Raw genomic sequence first — 20,158 nt, 5'->3', positions numbered from 1 at the left:
TATTTCTTTTAAAGGAAATCTAGGGGAGTTCCCGTCGTGGCTCAGTGGTTAACGAATCCTACTAGGAACCATGAGGCTGTGGGTTTGATCCCTGGCATCGCTCAGTGGATTAAGGATCCGGTGTTGCTGTGAGCTGTGGTGTAGGTCGCAGACATGGCTTGGATTCCGAGTTGCTGTGGCTCTGGCGTAGGCCGGCGGCTACAGCTCCGATTAGACCCCTAGCTTGGGAACCTCCATATGCCACAGGTGTGGCCCTAGAAAAGGAAAAAAAAAAGAAAGAAAGAAAGAAAAAAAAAAAAAAAAAGGGGCAATCTAGCTGGGAGTTCCCCTCATGGCTCAGCGGTAATGAACTCAACTAGTATCTATGAGGATGTGGGTTTGATCCCTGGCCTCACTCAGTGGGTTAAGGATCTGGCATTGCCGTGAGCTGTGGTGTAGGCTGGCAGCTGCAGCTCTGTCGACCCCAGCCTGGGAACCTCCACATGTCACAAATGTGACCCTAGAGAGCAAAAACCAGGAAATCTGGTCTATTGGGAAAGCTATAAAATACCTTACAAGGTTAGAACAAAAACACTGAGTCCTGCTGGCTACTAAACATCTGAGATAGGAAACCAAAGAAAACACATTTTCACAGTTACCCACCCAACTTACAGAGCAAAACTGTGATTCTAAAATGAATAGATGGATTTCAAGAATAAAAAAATCAGGGAACAAGGGAACATGCTCTGCTTATTCAGTCTGAAGACACTGCTACTCACACTCCAGGCCATGAAATTGGAGAAGCCCCAGTCGTTCTCTTTATGGAAGAACAAGTGGCTGATGCGGCGGCTGAAGGACTTCTCGTCATCCCTGTAGTTGATGATCTTCAGCACGGCCTGCGCGTGACAGGACCACGACCTGTTCAGGGACAACCGGCTAAGCCTCAGGCAACACATCAGCCTGACACTGGCACATCTTTCAAAACACAGCACAAGAAACCCCCATTTTTCCCAAGGGAATAATGGAGAAAGAGGTGAAGGGGGCCTGGGGCACCCCTGTGCAGTCAGCAGGGATCTGTGGCCACGCCCACAACATGGGGAAGTTCCCCTGGCCAGGGATTGAACCCGAGCCACAGCCCTGACCAGAGCCATGGCAGTGACAACACCTGATTCTTAATCCACTAGGCCACCAGGGAACCTCAGCAGTGATTTTTAACTTATGGTTTCACGTTTCTTTGATTTCTAAGAGGTTTCAATTCAAGATCTTTACTGCTATCTATAAAATACACACATCTGAACTTTAGCTTTCTGGTCAGATAACAAGTTCTAGTATCTAACACGGTTATTACTTGAAAAGACGAATGACGATAAAGCTATTATTTTAAAAGAAAGATGAAAAGACCTAAAGCTCTACATTCTACTAATAAAGGTGTCACTTTGAAGTGTCACTCCTGTCCCCGGAAGCTTGGAGGCTCCTGGGGAACTCTGAGCAGGACCACCACCAGCAGAGGAGTGACAGCAGATACGGTCACTTGGGACAGACCACAAAAGGGCGCAATGTTTAAAATGTTACACAACCGCGTTCGGTGGCGCTCTCTAAAGGAACGCTTTTGGCTGAACTCAGAAACGACTTCATAGTCATCAGAACGAGTGCAAGGGCAGGGCTGTGCCCGTGGGCACCCCGGCTCACCCAGGGGGCTTGTGCTGGATGTGGACAGCTTGCTGTTTTCCTGAACGACCGTTCAGGCTAAAGTCGTGTGCCACACTAAACCAAATCCAGGCCACTTACGCCTCAGACCAGATGAGAACGGAGCCCTGTACCGTAAAACTGGCCTGGCACTTCCTGACAGTCAAGTAAAGAGGAAAATGAAACGAGCTGTGTTCCCTGGAGCTTCTGGCAGACGGACGGGGTCCAAGGAAGCAGCTTCCTCGTGGATTCGTCCATGTGTAATGAGAAAAGGGGGCAGAGTGATCCGGGACCCCTTCAAAGGAGCTCTGTCAATTGTGTTTCTGATAACTGTGCTCAACAGTGACAGCCTGGTTTTTAATGAAGGGCAAGAGTCAAACTCTAGGGATCGAATCAACATGTACGAAACATGAAGGCTCTAATCCCTGGTTTCATCTGAACATAAGGACCACCAAGACTCAATTTTAAGACATTTTATAGTGTAACTCATTTTTAGAAATGACACAAAAACTTTCTAAAATTAACTCCAGAGAGGCCCAAGCAGTAAAACCCTCACAGAATATTTTAATTTGAACTTTCTGTTTAACCAAGAGGAACTGGCTGGCATACAATGAGGAGGCCTGACAGACCTCAGTTCTTCTCAATTACATACAATTTTGCCCTCTGGCCGTTACTGGTAATCCAGCAGTCAGCTAGTCCAAACAGACTCTGATTCCATGTTCCATGGGCAGGTAGATTCTATGCAAGGTTTAGTTTTTTATTTGCAAGAAAAATATACACCTGTTGTAGTTTGGCTATAATACCTACCGGCAGGTTTTAAAGAGAGAAATTTATTTAATTTAAAACCAAATGGCTATGTAGAGGCAGCAAGGAAATTCAAAAAGACATCCAAAATTCAAAGGGAGGTCAGGTTTGTCTTCCAATAACGTATAATAACTATTTGTGGGTGTGTAATTGCATCATTGAAACTGTCTTACGTGGAATCAGATTCAGCATTGCACTGGAGAAAGAATCCTACGCTTTTTTGGTGTGGTCTGTCTGGATAAAAGCGTGGCATCACCATAATCTTCCATGGCAGATTTCGCACAAAACACGGAGGGCTAAGGACCGACTCACTCAGTCTGCTGAAGCGCTCGACAGTGAACTGAAAGGTCGCCTCGGAGCGCCAACTCGTGTCTGCAAGAAAACGCGTTGTCAGTCACAAAGGCCGAGCATCACCGGCCGACAGTGAAAGCAGCAACACCGGGATAAACGTCCTATACAACCGCAACGCGAGGGCGGAAGCCTGGCTCTCAGGGAAAAGGACAGCGGCATTTCCAGTTTCCTCACGATCCAAACAGTGGGAGGACTTAGAGTTTGTGTGACTGCAATCCACTACTCAGTGCTAACATCCCACACCTGCCTCCCCCCAGAGTTCCAACGAGGAACCCCTCCTCTCCTGTCTTAGTTCCCCAGTAGCCCGCAGCAGGTAGAGGAGAGACGGGAGACAGGAGGCAAACTGTTCCCGTCCTATCTGTTCAAGGACACGATTTGAGGAAAAGAAAAGGGATTGGGACTCGTGGGCTGAGTGTGGAGCAGAGCCAGGGAGGGGACACTGAATCTGCAGGCACAAGGAACTCCCGAGGGCTGGGGACAGCCATTCCCGGGAAGTGCAGCACCACTCACAGACACGATTCCTAATAAGGTAGCTAAAAATAAATGTTAACTTCATTAGTTCACCATTTTGGTGAAATACCAGGCTAGATTTTCTAAAGGAGAAAACTGGTTTTCCTTTTGACATGAACAGAACTGAACTGTTACGTCTACTCAGCAGGACCTAAGGCTAATTTAAGAAATCAAGGTTTTCTTCAATAAAAAGCAAAGCATTGATAAGAATTCAACTACAAGTCACACTCAAAAGTCCACCTTTTTCTGCTGGTGACTGTTCATCTGAAGTGACCTGGGCCATGGACTAGCTCTGACAAACCCTGCAGTGTGCACACCTTCCCAACTCCCCCTGTGAGGGAGAGGCTCTCCCAAGGTCGCCCCTCCAACCTGTTAGCAGCCGGCACTGAACCTGCCACAGGAAGGTCAGATTGCTACGGAGTTGCTAAGTGCCTTTTTCTTTCTGTGCCTATCTCGTTACAGAGGGACGGTTCACAGGTGTAGGGGCCAAGGGCCACACATGGTCTCCAGAACAACAGGAAGGCCTTTTCTGGCCCAGAAGCAGGTGCTGCTCTGACATTCCAGACCCCGGGGCTGAGGAAGCAGGCGGGCGCTCACAGTTCGGGGGAACAGGCTGAGAGCACACCCTGCCCTCCACTCCTTGTCTCCACGCTTCACTCAGGCCACTGGGGTGCAGACTTCTCCGCACACAGAAGCTGCCTCTGCTGTGACTCAATTTGTTCTTAAGAAAACATGTCCATCATTCCTCATGAGAGGGCAGTATTCTTTACCAAAGACTAAAGCCCTTGAAAAGGATGCCTAACAGCGCTGCTACCTTCCTTTAAAGGTTCTCGGTCCCCAGCTTTTTCACTGCCTGTAACATGGCCCAGTGGTTCGCAGGGGACCTCAAAGGGAGAGCAGCTGCCCAGGTGCCTTGTGCATCTGAGCCTCAAGGGGCAAGTATTATCCTGATCCCTTCCAGCTGAAAGTCCAAGGACAAGGCAAAAAAACTGTTCCAGAGAATGAGGTCCAGAAGGGCTGAGGAAAGTGGGCCACACTTTTGGAGCCACACACTCACATGTGAGCAGTGTCTAAACCCTGCAAGGCAGGCACGTGAGGTGTTCCTGCCCCCTTTACAGATGAGGAAACTGAGGCTTGCTGAGGTTCAGTGGCTTATCTCATCTGCTATTCTTACAACAAAGTGAGCACGGGGTCTCAGCACCCAAGCTCTGTGGACACCAAGCACCGTGGCTCTGCCTCTGGTTTGTAAAATGCCACCCTAAAGTCTAGGTGGCCAAATGCAGACACCAATAAAACCAGCCTGCTGTACAGTGACCAGAGGGTTAAAAGCAGCCAAATGATGTCACCACAGGACACACTCCTCAAACCCAAAGACATCAGGTCGCAAGGCCCCACCTTTCTAACCTACCTACCTGATTTTCAGTTACCATTCAGGTGGGATTGTAGAGTTTTCTACTGATAAGGAAACTGATCCTCAATTACATCCCTTTTTGCTCTTCCGACCCACAGTGCAGTCCAATTCCTCAATTAATCTTAGATAAGAACTAGGACCAGACAAACTCAGTGTGGCTTGCCTCCAGGAGAGGGCAAGCCCTTGGAGATGCCCCCCGGACCCTTGGCTCCAAACTCCTCCTATTGCAGGGTGGTGAGGGCAGCTGCCCTCCCGTCTTCGCGCTGAGTAACTGAAAATCTACATTCAACACCAAAAGGTCAAGACAGGAGGGTCTACCAAAGAGAAGCAGACGTGAAACCCACCTCTGGCCAACAGGGCTGGTCTGATCACTCTCCCCTGAAGAACATGAGAAAATCGGTGAAGGGTACTGGAGATCCCACCTGCGACCTGTGCAACTTTCCCTGTATCTATAATTGCTTCAAAACCAAACAATTCTGTTGTCTGTGACAGATACTTCACATCCTACAGAATTACTATTTCATCCAGAGGCTCTAACCTGCCTGAGCACCACAGAGCCTTTACTCAACTGCTCCATGCATCTCCCTTTTTAGGTTTTTGGCTGCACACACCGCATATGCAAGTTCCCGAGCTAGGAACCGAACCCGCACCACAGCAGTGACCCAGGCCACAGCAGTGACAATGCCTGATCCTTAACTTGCTGAGTGACTGTGGAACTCCTCCATACACCTCTCTTTTTCTAAGGGCCACACTTGTGGCATGTGAAGTTCCCAGGGTAAGGGTTGAATCAGAGCTACGGCTGCTGGCCTACACCACAGCAACTTGGGATTCTGAACTGCACCTGCAACCTACAACACAGCTCACGGCAATGCCAGATCCTCGACCCACTGAGCGAGGCTAGGGATCGAACCCACATCCTCATGGATACTAGTCGGACTCTTAACCCGCTGAGCCACAATGGGAATTCCTCCATGCATCCCTTTATTGTAAATGACAGGATGCTCTTGTGCCACCTGCTGTCCTCACATCCAGTCAGAAAGCCTGATAACCCACTATCTTTAAGTTTTTTACTCAGAAAGGCAGGCCTGAGGTTTCCCTAAATGGTGCTCTAGTACTAACTACATCAAACCGCAATTATTCATGCTCATACCGGCCTCTGCAAATCCTAGTTAATCCCCAGAAATTACTTTTGTTTCATGGGTACCAACAATCTAGATCTGGATCCATCTAGATCCGCAGAGGATGCATCTGCCCTCCAACTGCCCATGGTCACCTAGGGAAAAGTGGAATAAACTAAATTCGGAGTCAACAGGTTCAACTAGCAAACAATTTGGAGACTTGCTCATAACTCTGTGTTACAGGATTTTTAAATGCTCTCTACCTCAAAACTATTTTTCCTGCGTTGTTGGCCACTTAACTGCTGTATAAAAAACATCTGTTACTAAGAAGGCCTCTCTGTGAAGAGACTGATGGTTCGAATTCAGCGCTTCCCATATTGTGTGCCCTGTCCTCAAAAGGAGATTCAGGAAAAAGGGGGCTCTAAAGCTGCCCCAGAGCCCTGGGCAATCATTAACTTTCAGTCAAGTCTTCTGGAGGGACATGTCGGGAGACTGACGGCTGGCAAAGCACTGTGTCTAGGCCAGCGCTGCTCTAACTTCTTCGGTGTCAGAACACTGTCCACGAGGCACGTTATCTCGCCATTCAGTGTTTCAAAATATGTGTCACCGCTGGTGCAAACGAAGGCTTCTGCCCCTAGAACCAGAACCATCTCCCTCCCGCCCCCTCAGCCACCAGAGACTCCATCTGTTCACTCTCCTGCCCGGGGCCTTTCTTCCAAAAGGCTGACTGAAGAGCACTTCCCTTCACTTTCTCCTCTTCGGGTAACTCCTCATAGGAGCAATTCCACCTCCAGGTTCGACAGCACCGTTATTTACTATTAATAACTTGGCAAAATTTGCCTCAAAAGGCAAGTGATCTCCTCACACTAATTCCCAAGTGGAGATGACTGGCCCCATCTAGACACACTTTTGGATGTCCCGACTGGGGAGTGGGGTGACACTGACGCCCTCTAAGGCACAGGACCATCCCTTCCCAAAGAAAAAGGATGCACCCAGAAGGGCATCAGAGGCGGAGAAACCCTGCCCTTCCATCCACATCTGTGCCTCGTCCCGACCCGCCCGAAAAACACCTGGGCGAGGCTGAACGAGACACTCCTCTGTGGACCCCAGACCGGGAGGGCTCCGGCGGGGTGGGCCGCGCGCTGCTTGGGGGGGACCAGCGGCACCCCTTGCTCTGGCCGGGCGCGGCAGGCCCGGTCCTGCCTTCCCAACTGCACTCTCAGAACCACTTTCGGCATCTCCAGGGTCTGAAAGAAAACCAAGATCCCAGCGACCGAGAGACCACGCCCACACCATCGCCCTCGTCTGCAGCCGCGAGGGCGCTCCACAGGTAACAAAGCAGCGGGTTCGGACCACGCCTCTTTACCTTCCTCAGATATTGCCTCAGCCAGCTGCCAGGGGTAAACCGCACTGTGAGAGAACTCTCAACTACGGCTGCAGTTTCTCATGGAGGCTGAACTTTTGGCAGGAGGTCTGAACAGCAGTCCTTCTGGTGGTGCAGCCCGTGACTGATGGTTTCTTTCAACTGCCCCGTTACACCCCTGGGAAGGACACAACCCTCATGAGGATTGATGGACATGCTTTTGACAGAACATGGTTTCATATTACACTGCATGATTCCAGGGGCTGCATAAAGTGGTTTCTGGCTGCTACCTTCTCATGATTTCGACCCGGCAAATGCACAGGCCACGCAGTCTAAGTTAGAATGAAGAAACTGCCTCAAAAGAAAGTGGTCTCCTAGACACACAATGTCCATGCATGTACAGATGCATACGCTTTCCGCGGAGAAGCTAAAGACCGAGAGTCAGTCTGGGGGATGAAGCCCAAAGCTCGATTCTGGTTTTGTACCTAACCGGAACGGGGAGGGGTGACCAGCTACAGACAACGGACATACTTGCTACAGTAAGAATGCAATGGAAAGCCACGTTCCAGTGTCTAGAAGTATGGTGCTGCAGACGAAGAGGAAAGGAGAGTAAGATACACTTGCTGTTCTCAATACTAGCAGTGGCTAGAAAACTACAGGCCTGAGCAAATACCCATCTGTTACCAACTTACGTATTGAACCCTTCCTGCCTAGCCTGGGGAGAATAGACTCACCTTGAAATGTGTAGGCAGATCTTGAAATTCAAAACCAAAGCAGGCTCCTAAATCTTCCTCCCATACAACCTCCTAGCTACTCTTAAGAAACTCACAAGTACTTGAAGAAATGCATTTCCGACATAGTTTTCTGCCCAATGCAAGTAAACAAACCACAGGTACTTACCATCCTCCATATCTTCCTCTGTGTTGTTGTGTCCATCACTCATGGCTACATTCCCGTTGATAACAGGGTTTTGAGTAATTCTTGGTGGGTCATCTGTATCTCCAGCTTTAAAGGAAATAAACAAATATATTTGTACTTGATGATTTCTAGTCACTAAGTTTCAAAATAACTGCATTCTAACCCAAAAGGTATTTACTGTTGTGCTCACTAAATACAAACTTTCATTGCTTTCAAAATGTTGAATGGGATTTCAACACTCACTGTGCCACGCAAGAGTCTGCTCCATTTGCAATGGTCTCTCTTTTGATTTGGGTTTCTTACTCATTAAAACTCAAGGAAATATTGTTTAGGGTTCACTAAACATATACAAAAGAGTGGACATTACAACCTTTTACCACGGATTCACACGCCTTAAGCAGCACTCAAGTCTCCAAGTGTTGTGCGACAATTACTGTGTACGTATGAATACAGTAAAAAACTAAAAATAGCATTTTCGGGGGTATAGGGAATGTGGAAAGGGGGTCCCTGGGAGGACTGGTATGGACCAAGACCCTAGAAAGAAAGGATCCACCAACTGGTAACATGGTTGTTCCGCCATTCTTAATCTAGGTTGAACAACCTGTGCACAGAAGTGGGGAATCAAAACTTTTAACCAATGCCTGGCAAGTGTAAGGCTGAAACCCCCACTGTAACATTTTCATCCCTCTTCATTAAAAGCAAATCTTCTTCAACAGACTTACACCCATGGTTTAAAAGAAAAATGTAAAAAACAAACAAAAACTCTGCCAGGACTTAGTATTTCAATAGCCTCTACTGGCCAAAAGGGCCATATTTCACATTTAAAGCCTATCCTTCCCACAGGTCAGCACAGCTCACTACAACTAATGCTGTTCCTTGTCTGCCTGCATCGTTAGCTTCCTGGCAAATCAGATTCTCCAGTGGAAATTAGAGAGTCTCACAGGGGGAGTTCCCTGGTGGCTCAGTGGGTTAAGAGTCCTGCACTGTCGCTGCTGTAGCACAGGTTTGTTCCCTGGCCTGGGAACCTCCACGTGATGTGGACACGCCCCCCCACACCCCCGATGTCCGACAGGGAACTATATTCAATATCCTGTCATAAACTGTAACGGAAAAGAGTATGAAAAAGAATACGTATATATGTAATTGAACCACACTGCAGTACAGCAGACATTAACACATTATAAGCCAACTACCAATAAAAAATTTTAATAAAGAAATTCAAAGCATTTCAGCTGCAAAAAGGAGATGTACTTTTCAAAACTGCCGTGTAGATGTGTCCTTGAACTCTAACAACATTTCAGAGCCTTTACAGCATCTGGACCAGCCGACGGTCTCATTCAGCACCATGGACAGCACCATGCCCCTGCCCCTCCAGGCAAGTTCCAAACCCCAATTGCCAGGTTACAGTTCTCAAACAACTTCTGAATATAAACTGTCCCTTTTTCCTTCTTAAGCATCTCAGAATACACCTTAAAAATCCCAGGAAGCCAAGAAACAGGTATTACTACCTAAATTTAGACCACTGCCCATCTTGATACTCTTTGTTTTATTACATATATACACTGTGTTTAAAAGTTGTTTATGAAAACGAAATTTTTAAACTGATCCCTTAACCATGACACCCTGACAGAAAACCTGGAGGAGGGAAGTGGAGAAAGGAGAAATTCTTTTTCCTGTTGCTTAATGAATAGTCTTTAAGCTCTAAAACTTACCTGCAAGCAAAATGAACATCAGGTACTTTGAAATTTCTATATTTATCCTAAGTCACCCACCTCAAACATCATAAAAAATATTTTATAAGGAAACACTTTATCAAAGCCTATGAAATAAACAGCACATTCCACCAATGGAATATTATGCAGTTTTTTTTTTTTTAAGGTTCTCAAGATGTACCTGCATGAAAAGTTCTGAGTTATATATATATATTAAGGTGTAAAAAATTAAGATACCAAGCAATACATATCATCATATGCAACCTTTACTATAAAAGTGTTGGAATAAGAGTAAATTCTTATTTCCCTTTACACAAATGAACACTGGGAGAACACAAGCTACTAAGAGGTTCTGTAGAAGCAGCAGTATGGCGACTCTTCACCCAAGACACAAACCCATCACGTGAATGCACCATAAATCTTGAAATTTGCTTGATGTATGCCTGGCACTTGTAATTTGTTTATTAGTTCCTCGGTTCAAATCCAACCTAGGACAGGAGCTTTCAAACAGGTTTATAATGCAAAACTGACAAACGCTTCTCTAAGTTGGAGCCTTAAAGGCGAGGTGGATAGAGTTCTCCAGTTGAACCAGGTGCACCATCCTTTGCACGTTCCTGCCGGGCTGACCAGTTTGCTCTTTCTACCCTTCATAGGCACTGAGATCGTGGGACAGGCTGGTGGCTGTGAAACTGCAAAAAGCCCCTGTTGTCCCATCACATAAATGAGGAATCTGTCCAGCAACAGGCCCTGCGAAGCTCCCAACCGCCTGGGATCTTTTGTAGACGATGTTGGCAACTCAAGTCTAGCTCCTAAGGGACTGAATATCCAGTTAAAAAAGGCTCCTCAAAAATGAGCTCGTTCGACCAGAGGATTAAAATTGTAATTAAGACACAGTAAATCCCTGGACCAGAATTAAATGGTGAAAGCGCCAGATACCACCGTCTGTACCAGGCTTCCAGAAATATCCTCAACGACAAGCCTGTCTTTGTCGTCAAGGAAGCAGCACAGGTTGACATGTACACATACTCATCTCTACATAAAGTGATCCTGTTCCTGAATTTTACAACCTGCCCAGTTGGAATTTTCCCAGATGTGTTAACTCTTATTTGGCCAAATATAAACTACAATATTAACTTTTTTTTTTTTTTTTTTTTAGCACCGCACTTGCAGCATATGAAGTTCTCCGGCTGGGGTCAAATGAGAGCTGCAGCTGCTGGCCTACCCACAGTCACAGCAACGTGGGATCCGAGCTGCATCCGCAACCTACAGCAGAGCTCACGGCAACGCCGGATCCTTAACTGAGGCCAGGGATTGAACCCACATCCTCATGGATACAGTCGGGCTCACTACTGCTGAGCCACAACGGGAACTTCTACAATATTAATTTTTTGACACAAGGCTTGCAAATAATAAGACTGGGGAATGATAGCATGCAATGCCTCAAATAAACAGGACAAAAAGTTCCTGCTATACTAAATGTTGGCAGGGGAGCGCAATCGTCATTCCAAAATATACACCTGACACCCAGAAATAGAACAGATCCATTACTCACGATTGGTAAGCCTCTTTTTTTTTTTTTTTCTTGTCTTTTTGCCATTTCTTGGGCTGCTCCCGAGGCATATGGAAGTTCCCAGGCTAGGGGTCTAATTAGAGCTGTAGTCTGCAACCTACACCACAGCCACAGCAATGCAGGATCCTTAACCCACTGAGCAGGGCCAGGGATGGAACCCGCAACCTCATGGTTCCTAGTCGGATTCATTAACCACTGGGCCACAACGACAGGAACTCCTGGTAAGCCTTTTGACAACAACCCTGTGTTAAGTATCAAAGGCTTCATTTTAATGTAACATACATAAGGTACAAGATACCTTTTTTTAAAGAGTGACTTTAGAAAGACAAAAGGCTCCCTTGTCTAATTACAAAGCCCGTATTTCCTTCTCTTTTACTGAGGATGCCTGTGCTTATATCCAGCTTTTCTTCCCACTGACTTCCATTTGTGATGTCACAACCTAGAACTACTGACCCAAAGAACACTGGCCAATTGCTATGGAAATGATGTGGTGCTGACTCAGCACCTGAATCTCACTCCTGGATGGGGCGGGATGGACGGACTGATGGACAAGAAAAAACCCCAGAAAATTCCAATTTGCTGACCTTGACTTTTCTGTCACTTCACAAAGCTTTTTCAAACCTCTGCCAAAAAGGCATCAAACAACCACAATAAAACCTCAAGGCCTCTTCCAACTAAGAGTCCGCATGCTGCCACCAAGAGGTGCCCAACTAGCGAAACAACCCAGGGAGCAAAACCATGACTGGGTTATAAGGGCAGAATCCATGTAGCAGCACCAAGTCCACGGGCCAACTATTCGTCTGCGAAGTGGTCAAGCAGAACCTTACTTACAGCAGTCTTAATCCCAACTCTACCAGCTCACCCTGAATTCCAAGTCAACATCCCCCACACCCGGCTTCTGTCTAGTCCTCCTCCTCTCCTCTCTCCTGGCACTGAACCCAATTTAAAGAATATTGCATAAAATAGAGAGTATCAAGGTGAATTAGAACATTGGTATCTTTCTGAATACTCTTTTTTTTTGGTCTTTTTGCCTTTTCTAGGGCTGCTTCCCATGGCATATGGAGGTTCCCAGGCTAGGGGTCCAATTGGAGCTGTAGCCGCCGGCCTACGCCAGAGCCACAGCAACGTGTCTGTGACCTACACCACAGCTCACAGCAACGCCGGATCCTTAACCCACTGAGCAAGGCCAGGGATCGAACCCGCAACCTCATGGTTCCTCGTCAGATTCGTTAACCACTGCGCCACGACAGGAACTCCCAATATTAATTTCTTAACTGCCAGCCCGAATATGCTGCAGAAGGACAGTCTAGAAATGGTGGTACTGCTGCTGAAAACCTATGGGCAGCCTGTGGACCCCACTCCAAGCCCCTGAGTCACCTTCTCGTCCAAGCCCATGGGTGCCCGCCATGCCTGCATGGCTCTGCAGCAGCATCTGCTGGGGCTGGGGGAGGGGAGGTTCTCTCCGCCACATCAGCATGACTGCATAGAACCTCCAGGAGTGCTCCCTCAGCGTTCCTTTTTTTTTTTTTTTTTTTAAAGCTCCCCCACAAAATTAGGGCCAGAAACATATTCAAGCCACCTCATCAATTTATATGATCACCCTCAAAAGGTAAAGCGGTTCAGAAACAGAGACAGTTAGTGGGAAACCTAAGACTGGAGTTCCTTAGCTGATATATGCTGCTAGGGGAGAAAACCAGGTGAGGGGGCCGCTACTAACTGTGACTTTCCTGTCAATCTAAAATTAATCCAAAATTTAAAGTTTTTTTTTTTTCCCTTGTCTTTTTGCCATTTCTTGGGCCGCTCCAGCGGCATATGGAGGTTCCCAGGCTAGGGGTCGAATTGGAGCTGTAGCCACCGGCCTACGCCAGAGCCACAGCAACACTGGATCCGAGCCTTGTCTGCAACCTACACCACAGCTCATGGCAACGCCAGATCCTTAACCCCCTGAGCAAGAGCAGGGACCGAACCCGCAACCTCATGGTTCCTAGTCAGATTCGTTAACCACGGCGCCACGACAGGAACTCCTAAAGTTTGTTTTTAAAAAGACAACACATAGGGGTTCCTGTTGTGGCGCAGTGGAAATGAATCGGACTATCAATGAAGACGCAGGTTCGATCCCTGGCCTCGCTCAGTGGGTTGGGGACCTGGCGTTTCCATGAGCTGTGGTATAGGTTGCAGATGCAGCTCTGATCTGGCGTGGCTGTGGTGTAGGCCAACCGCTACAGCTCCTATTTGACACCTAACCTGGGAACTTCCATATGCTGCAGGTGCGGCCGTAAAAAGCAATAAAAATAAAAACACATAAATAAGAAACCGTCAAGCCTAAGAGGCAGGAATGTAGCTAACATTAAACTTATATATGAAGATTTTCAGCACAAGGCATCCACACCAGCATGCCTGAAATTCTCACCTAATTATACAGAAAGGCAGCTTGAGGGCCGAGACATGAAAGCCTCCCACAAGACACCGGGGCAGGTACACAGAGCAGAGCTCCTCCGGAGGGACTGACCTGGGAAGGAGCTGGTGTCAGTGTCAGGGCAGGAGCAGCAGAGGAAACATGGGACGTGTGAGAGGACCCACAGTCAGCTCCAAGGATTTCAGTGCTCCCAGTACTGGCCCCTACTGCGTTAGTGCCGGCCGGCACTGCCGAAACCGCAGCCGGGGACCAGGCAGAGCGGTGTGTCTTCCCATTTACAGAGGGACCCGGGGTCCCTGCTGGACGGTGAGGGGTGTTGCCATAGGAGGAACCCAGGCTGCTCTCCCCACTTTTCCCCCCTGAGACAGGATCAGCCTCAAGGAGGAAGGCTCCCCTCAGATAAAGGACAGAGTTCCAGAATGAATGCAGGGCACTAGTCAGGAAGAATGCACAAGTCCTGAGCAAAGGGGCACAAAGCTCTGAAAAGTTCTTTAGCCACAAATACCTCACAAACGCCTCCTCTCACCATTTTGCAGAATTATAGCGCAGAAATATCACGACCAGGAAAGACTTGATACACTGTACTGATTTCCACTCCCAGTTACTACATTCATTTTACAACATGTGCAGGCAGGACTCTGTTCCCCACAGCAAAGATACTGATCGGTCCAGCGCAACGACGCTCAGGTGGCCCTTTTACAGCCATGCCCACCTCCCTTCTGTGCCCCTCCACAGCCCCTGGTGGTGACCAATTTTCTCCCTATCCATAATCAGCCATTTCTAGAACTTTATACAGGGAGTTCCCTGGTGGTCTAGTGGTTAAGGCACTTTCACCCAAGGCCCAGGTTCCATCCCTGGTTTGGGAACTGAGACCCTACGTCAAGTTGCTGCATTGCCACAGCTGGGGGGCGGGGGAGAGAAACAATGTTATACAGAAGGACATATAGTGTGTGACCTTCTGGAGCACCAACTGACACTCATCACACTCCCTGCTGAGCAGGGTTCCGGGCCCAGGACAGACCACCATCTGACCACTCACCCGCTAACATCCGAGCCGCTTCCAGCTTGGGAGTATGATGAACAAAGAGGCCAACATCATTTTTGTCTAAGTCCTAATCAAAGAGGCAGGTACTGTTACGTGGGGATTTTATAGAATGAAACGCTCACAGAAGCAAGGCAAGGGGTACAGCAATGACCTTCCTGCCCCCCAAGTGGGAGGAAAGCATTCTCGATGTTCATGGATATACGCCCGTCCACAAGCTGCATGCGCCTATCTTCAAGAACAAGAAGTGATCCACTACCTGTAATGCATGGATGAAACATAGCTATCCCCATTTGGCACACGCATTTGATTTTGAATAGCCTCCTAACACTGCGTCATGACCTACTCAGCCATCCTGGACACACGACTCTCTAGCCACACACACCAACACTCTGTTTTGGCCATCTGAGCGATACTCCAGCAAATAACCATACTATGATTTTGTCCTGCAGCACAGGGTATAACTAGATCTTTCTCAACCACACTGAGCCCCCCACCCACCCACGTAGTACTCTTTCCCAAGGGCAAAGATCAACAACGCGTCTGAGAGCCAGAACAAGACCAAGGGGGTCTGAACAGCCTCCTGCACCAAGTTCTCCTGACATTCAGGGGAGGAGAACTCTTCTACCTCCATCGCTTTTATTTTCAAGAATTCAGATATGATCAATTTCCCAATGCTCTGGTCCATGAAAAAACTAGCTCTAAGCTCACTGAGAGGAGCAAAGAGACAGCTGAGCACCCACCGTTCTCAGAGAGGGAAGACAGAAGACCTACCGAGGTGGCTGAGAAGCTGAGCTGGTGGAAGGGAGAGAAGCAGCAGCAGCCTGGGGCAGGGGATGGAGTGGTGGGGGGCTGGGAAGGCTTCCACAAAAGCAAGGACCAGCAGGCTGTGAGCTGTTATGCTCCCCCCAAAACCAGAACCTCCTACAAGTCGCGAAAAAGCTCTGGACGCCCCTAGAAAACCCACAACTCTGTAGGAGCACTCAGGGGCCATGGTGTCACCCCCTGGGGGATTCTCAGACAAGACCGAAGGCTATATGCACTCCCTGGCAGAGGCAGAATCTGCAGGTAACCAAGGGTAAGTCCTTAGAATGAAAAGGACACAGACAGACGAGAGGAATTGCAGATCTGAGTTGCTCTGCACTCACCCAGGGCTTTACTGCCCTTCCAGCCACTGGGTGAAGGGGAGGAGGTGCTGGCTGGGCAGTGGGGTCCCTGTTGGCCAACGAGCTCCCCTCCCCAGCAACAGACAAGGCCACGGGGGCGGGGGGGGGGGAACACCCCCATGCTTTTGAGCCCTGGCTCCAGGGAACCTCTCACAGGTGGAAAACGCAACTATGTTTGAAAGATGCCTTCTGTTCCACTCTCACAAGTGTCGGTTTTCCTGCAATTGCGACTCTCTCAAGGAGGGTGGCACTCGGACGACTACTTTCCTAATGTTCCTCCTCCACCGCTGACCGTCTGGGGTGGTGGAGGCTGTGCTGGGTGCCCTCCTCTCCCAAGTTAGTTGCCCTACCTGCCAAGTGTCTTGACGTATTGAGCAGGCAAGGCCTGGGCTTCAGGAGGAGCCAGGCAGGCAGCCCTAAGACAAGAGGGCTAATGCAACAGAAGGGGAAACAGAGCCCCAGGCCCTGGACGCAGGGCCAGGACCAGGAGCGAAAGGAGGAAGCTGGGCAGAGGCCCTTGGAGACGCACATTCCCGCTGGTAACGGGCAAGCAAGGGAGTGGGAGATGTGGCTCAGGCAGAGGGTGGGCAGGGCCTTGAATGTTCCAAATGTGTCCCACCACGTGAAGTGAAAATGGGCCTGAAAGCACAGGTGGGTCAGAGCTGAGCTGGGCCCAGGGTCCTTTAGGTCTTGGCTGATTGAGCCCCACGTGTCCACTGGATCAAGCCCATCCCGGTCATCAGGCGGGGAGGGCCCAGCAGAGGCTCCTCTGCCGTCCCGTGTGGGGCTGGGCTATCTTGCCCTTGCCAGGTTAGCAGGGCAGCCTCCAGGGACTCTATGAATTCCTCTGGTCACATTAGCAACGAAACTGTAGCTTCATCAATACAACTAAATGTGTTCTGGTTTGATTGGTCCTGCCTGGGGTGGACTCTGAAGGTCCCAAGTAGATGTACCACATTGACAGTTAGATCTATACTCTGAAATAACCTTCATTTAAATTAGCTATATGAAAATAAAGCCCCAAGGAAGGCCAGGTACAAATCTGTGTTCCTTAAATAAAAAGGATCTGTTTGGGGCTTTCAGTTTGGCTTCATTATGTAAAAATCATCTGTTCCCTAGAGTTTCACGCTGACTGCCAACCATGTCTGTCCCACAAACATGTCTGAGGACTGGCAATGAATGCTGGCCGGGCACAGAGAGGGGTTAAATCCTGTACAACTGCCCAGGATTATAATTACGGCCATACTGCTTTCTTACGCAGTCTGATTCCCCAGCAAAGGAGAAACGGCCCCATCTGCAGTCCACCCATGGGAAAGAAAAACAAGCCTGAGCATGCCCAGCAGAGACAAGACCCCGTGGAGGCCACAGGACGAAGACACAAAGTATCTGTCCAACACAGGAGCCAAAAGATTCATACTCAGAATACAGAGATCCAAAAATCAAGAACAACTGCAACAAAGGAGAAATTCTTAAGAAACACAAAGGACTGGAGTTCCCATCATGGCTCGGTGGTTAACGAATCCGACTAGGAACCATGAGGTTGCGGGGTCAATCCCTGGCCTTGCTCAGTGGGTTAAGGATCTGGCGTTGCCGTGAGCTGTGGTGTAGGTTGCAGACGCGGCTCGGATCCCCCGTTGCTGTGGCTCTGGAGAAGGCCGGTGGCTACAGCTCTGATTCAACCCCTAGCCTGGGAACCTCCATATGCCGCGGAAGCGGCCCAAGAAATGGCAAAAAAAAAGAAAAAAAGAAAAAAGAAATACAAAGGATTGACAAATATGCTCAACTTTCCTAATTAACATGATACTATTTTTCATCTACCAGATTAACAGTGGAAAATACTGGAAATGTCCCCAGATAACTGAGGGTTTCATGTCACAAACTGGGTGGTGTCAACTGGCTCAAGGCTAAAATCTACGGCCAAATTATTCTCCCAAAGGGAATATTTATTCAAACCAAAGTCAAATATTCTTTCACACCAAATGTTTCTAGGTATCCATTCCAAGAAAACTAGCACACATGCCCAAAGAGATATACGCAAGTATATTTCTTACAATGAAGACACCACTTTTTCATTTTTTGACTGTGCCTGGGGATCAAACCCATGCCACAACAGTCACCTGATGCAGAGCCATGACAATGCCAGATCCTTAACCCACTGAGCCACCAGGGAACTCCCTGAAGCACCATTTTTTTAAACAGAGAAAAAGTTTTAAAATATAAATGCCCTCTAATTCTAGGGGCCAAGTATTGTACAAAGTGTGAGGCACGGGGCCATCTACAGACAGAAGGCAGATCAGTGGTTGCCTTGAATTGGAAGGGTGACCAGAAGAGTAACAGCTAGAGTCCAGGGGTTTCTTTACAGTAAACTGACTGTAGCAATAGGTGAATATATATTAAAAGCCAGTGAGGAGTTCTCGTGGCTCAGCTGGTTAAGAGTCCAGCATAGTGTCCATGAGGATGCAGGCTCAATTCCCGTGTTGCTAAGGATCTGATGTTGCTGCAAGCTGCGGTGTAGCTTGCAGACGCAGATCAGATCCAGTGTTGCTGTGGCCATGGTGCAGGCCAGCAGCTGCAGCTCTGGTTCAACCCCTGGCCTGGGAACTTCCATATGCCACAGGTGTGTGGCCATAAAAAAAAAAAGGAAAAAAAAAAAGCCATTGAATCTTATGAGTGAATTCCAGAGCCTATGAAATGCCTCTGTAAAAGTTGTATTTGGGAAACACGACAAGAACTTAACTAGAAATGGGCCGTTTTGAGGACAAGCAGTTTTACAGATCACAGTTGTTGAGGGCTCTGTGTGGTAAGTGTGCACACTCATCAAGTGCCTCCAACATCACTGTTCCTTTTTCTGCAGTATTTCTCTAAAATATTCAATGTTTTGGTGTTTAAAAACTCAATTATCTACAAAAGTTACTTATGTGGATAAATTCACTCCACATGTTGTTTTTAGGGAAAGCAAACTATAATAAGGGAGAATATCCATTAAGGGGGCATCAATTACCAGGACGTCCCTATAGAATGAGCCTTACTTGTGAAAGGGACAATATCCATCAGACACTGAGTATACAGTGTCCGCTGAGCGGTAGAGCTGTTCCCGCCTTGTTTCCATGTTGTTTTACTGTTTCGGTGGATATACATGCCTTTACAACAAAGTAAAACCACACACACATGAGAAGCCAAGCACATCACAGTGCACAAAGACACAACCCCAATACTGCCTGAGGCCGGACCCCACCTCAAGCAGCCTCACAGGTGGCACCAGGGAAGGACAAGGGCAGCAGCTGCCTATCTGGGGGCAGGAGGGAGTGGGACTCCTGAACAGTCCCAGAAAAGGGATCACCTAAGTTATCTGTGGCCTTGATGGTCCTCTGACACCTGGGCAAAGGCCAGCGTCCTCTCTTAAAATGCCTGGATTGTCCTTTGGAGCTATTTCCTTGTCTTTTTTGTAAAAGGAAACTTAGGAGCTGAGGCCTGGGGTCAGAAGTAAACAACAAAAAAAAAAAGAAGTAGACGACAGACTTTAAACAAATTCTGATTGAGCTAATTTAAACTTAAAAACTAGTCAAGCACCGCCAATTTCAAATGAGTTCCTTTATTTGTATCAAGCCACAAACAGAACAGCCAACTTGGACAGAAGACCCAGTTGTTTCTGGTTGGTTCCCCCACCCCCACCCCACCACATTGAAGCCAGCAGACCACCACTCAGGCCTTACCCTCGTGACCCACCCAGACTGTCAAGGGATACCTATATTCAAGATCTTCTAAAAACTAGTGGCCAAAGAAACTGTTTCAAAGTTCCTAGGAGGAAGACTAGTTTCCCAGGTAAATCACTGGAGCAGGAGACAAAATCGTGTTCCTGTTGTTTTCCCCAAATTAATCTGTACTAATTAATTAATCTTTGAACATAATCCAATCAAAATCCCAGCAGAGGATGTAAACAGTTGGACGGATTAAACGATCTGATTTTAAGACTCACTGCAAAGCTTCAATAACCAAGATGGTGCTGTATTAACAAAGGAATGGACACAGATCAATGGACCAGGAGAGCGCAAAACAGACCCGCGTAAACACCACTATTTGACAAAGGTGTGAGTAATCCAATGAAGAAGGGG

General features: G+C 47.9%; 1 protein-coding gene across 2 annotated transcripts in view; it reads right to left on the bottom strand.

Moving 5' to 3' along the window:
• The window catches only part of USP7 (ubiquitin specific peptidase 7), a 56,124-nt gene that overhangs the window by 21,753 nt on the left and 14,213 nt on the right, over positions 1–20,158 (bottom strand). The window contains exons 1-4 of one of the 2 annotated variants that reach the window (XM_021085575.1): positions 8,123–8,227; positions 7,226–7,400; positions 2,643–2,841; positions 759–897 (exon numbers count right to left, since the gene is read on the bottom strand). In XM_021085575.1, coding sequence (XP_020941234.1) covers positions 759–897; positions 2,643–2,728 — 225 coding nt within the window. In that variant the 5' untranslated portion in view covers positions 2,729–2,841; positions 7,226–7,400; positions 8,123–8,227. 2 annotated transcript variants of the gene reach the window in all.

Source organism: Sus scrofa, chromosome 3, assembly GCF_000003025.6.
Source record: "Sus scrofa isolate TJ Tabasco breed Duroc chromosome 3, Sscrofa11.1, whole genome shotgun sequence".
Classification (NCBI taxonomy): Eukaryota; Metazoa; Chordata; class Mammalia; order Artiodactyla; family Suidae; genus Sus; species Sus scrofa.
The sequence above is the reverse complement of the archived record's forward strand: the minus strand, read 5'-3'. Positions and strand labels throughout refer to the sequence as shown.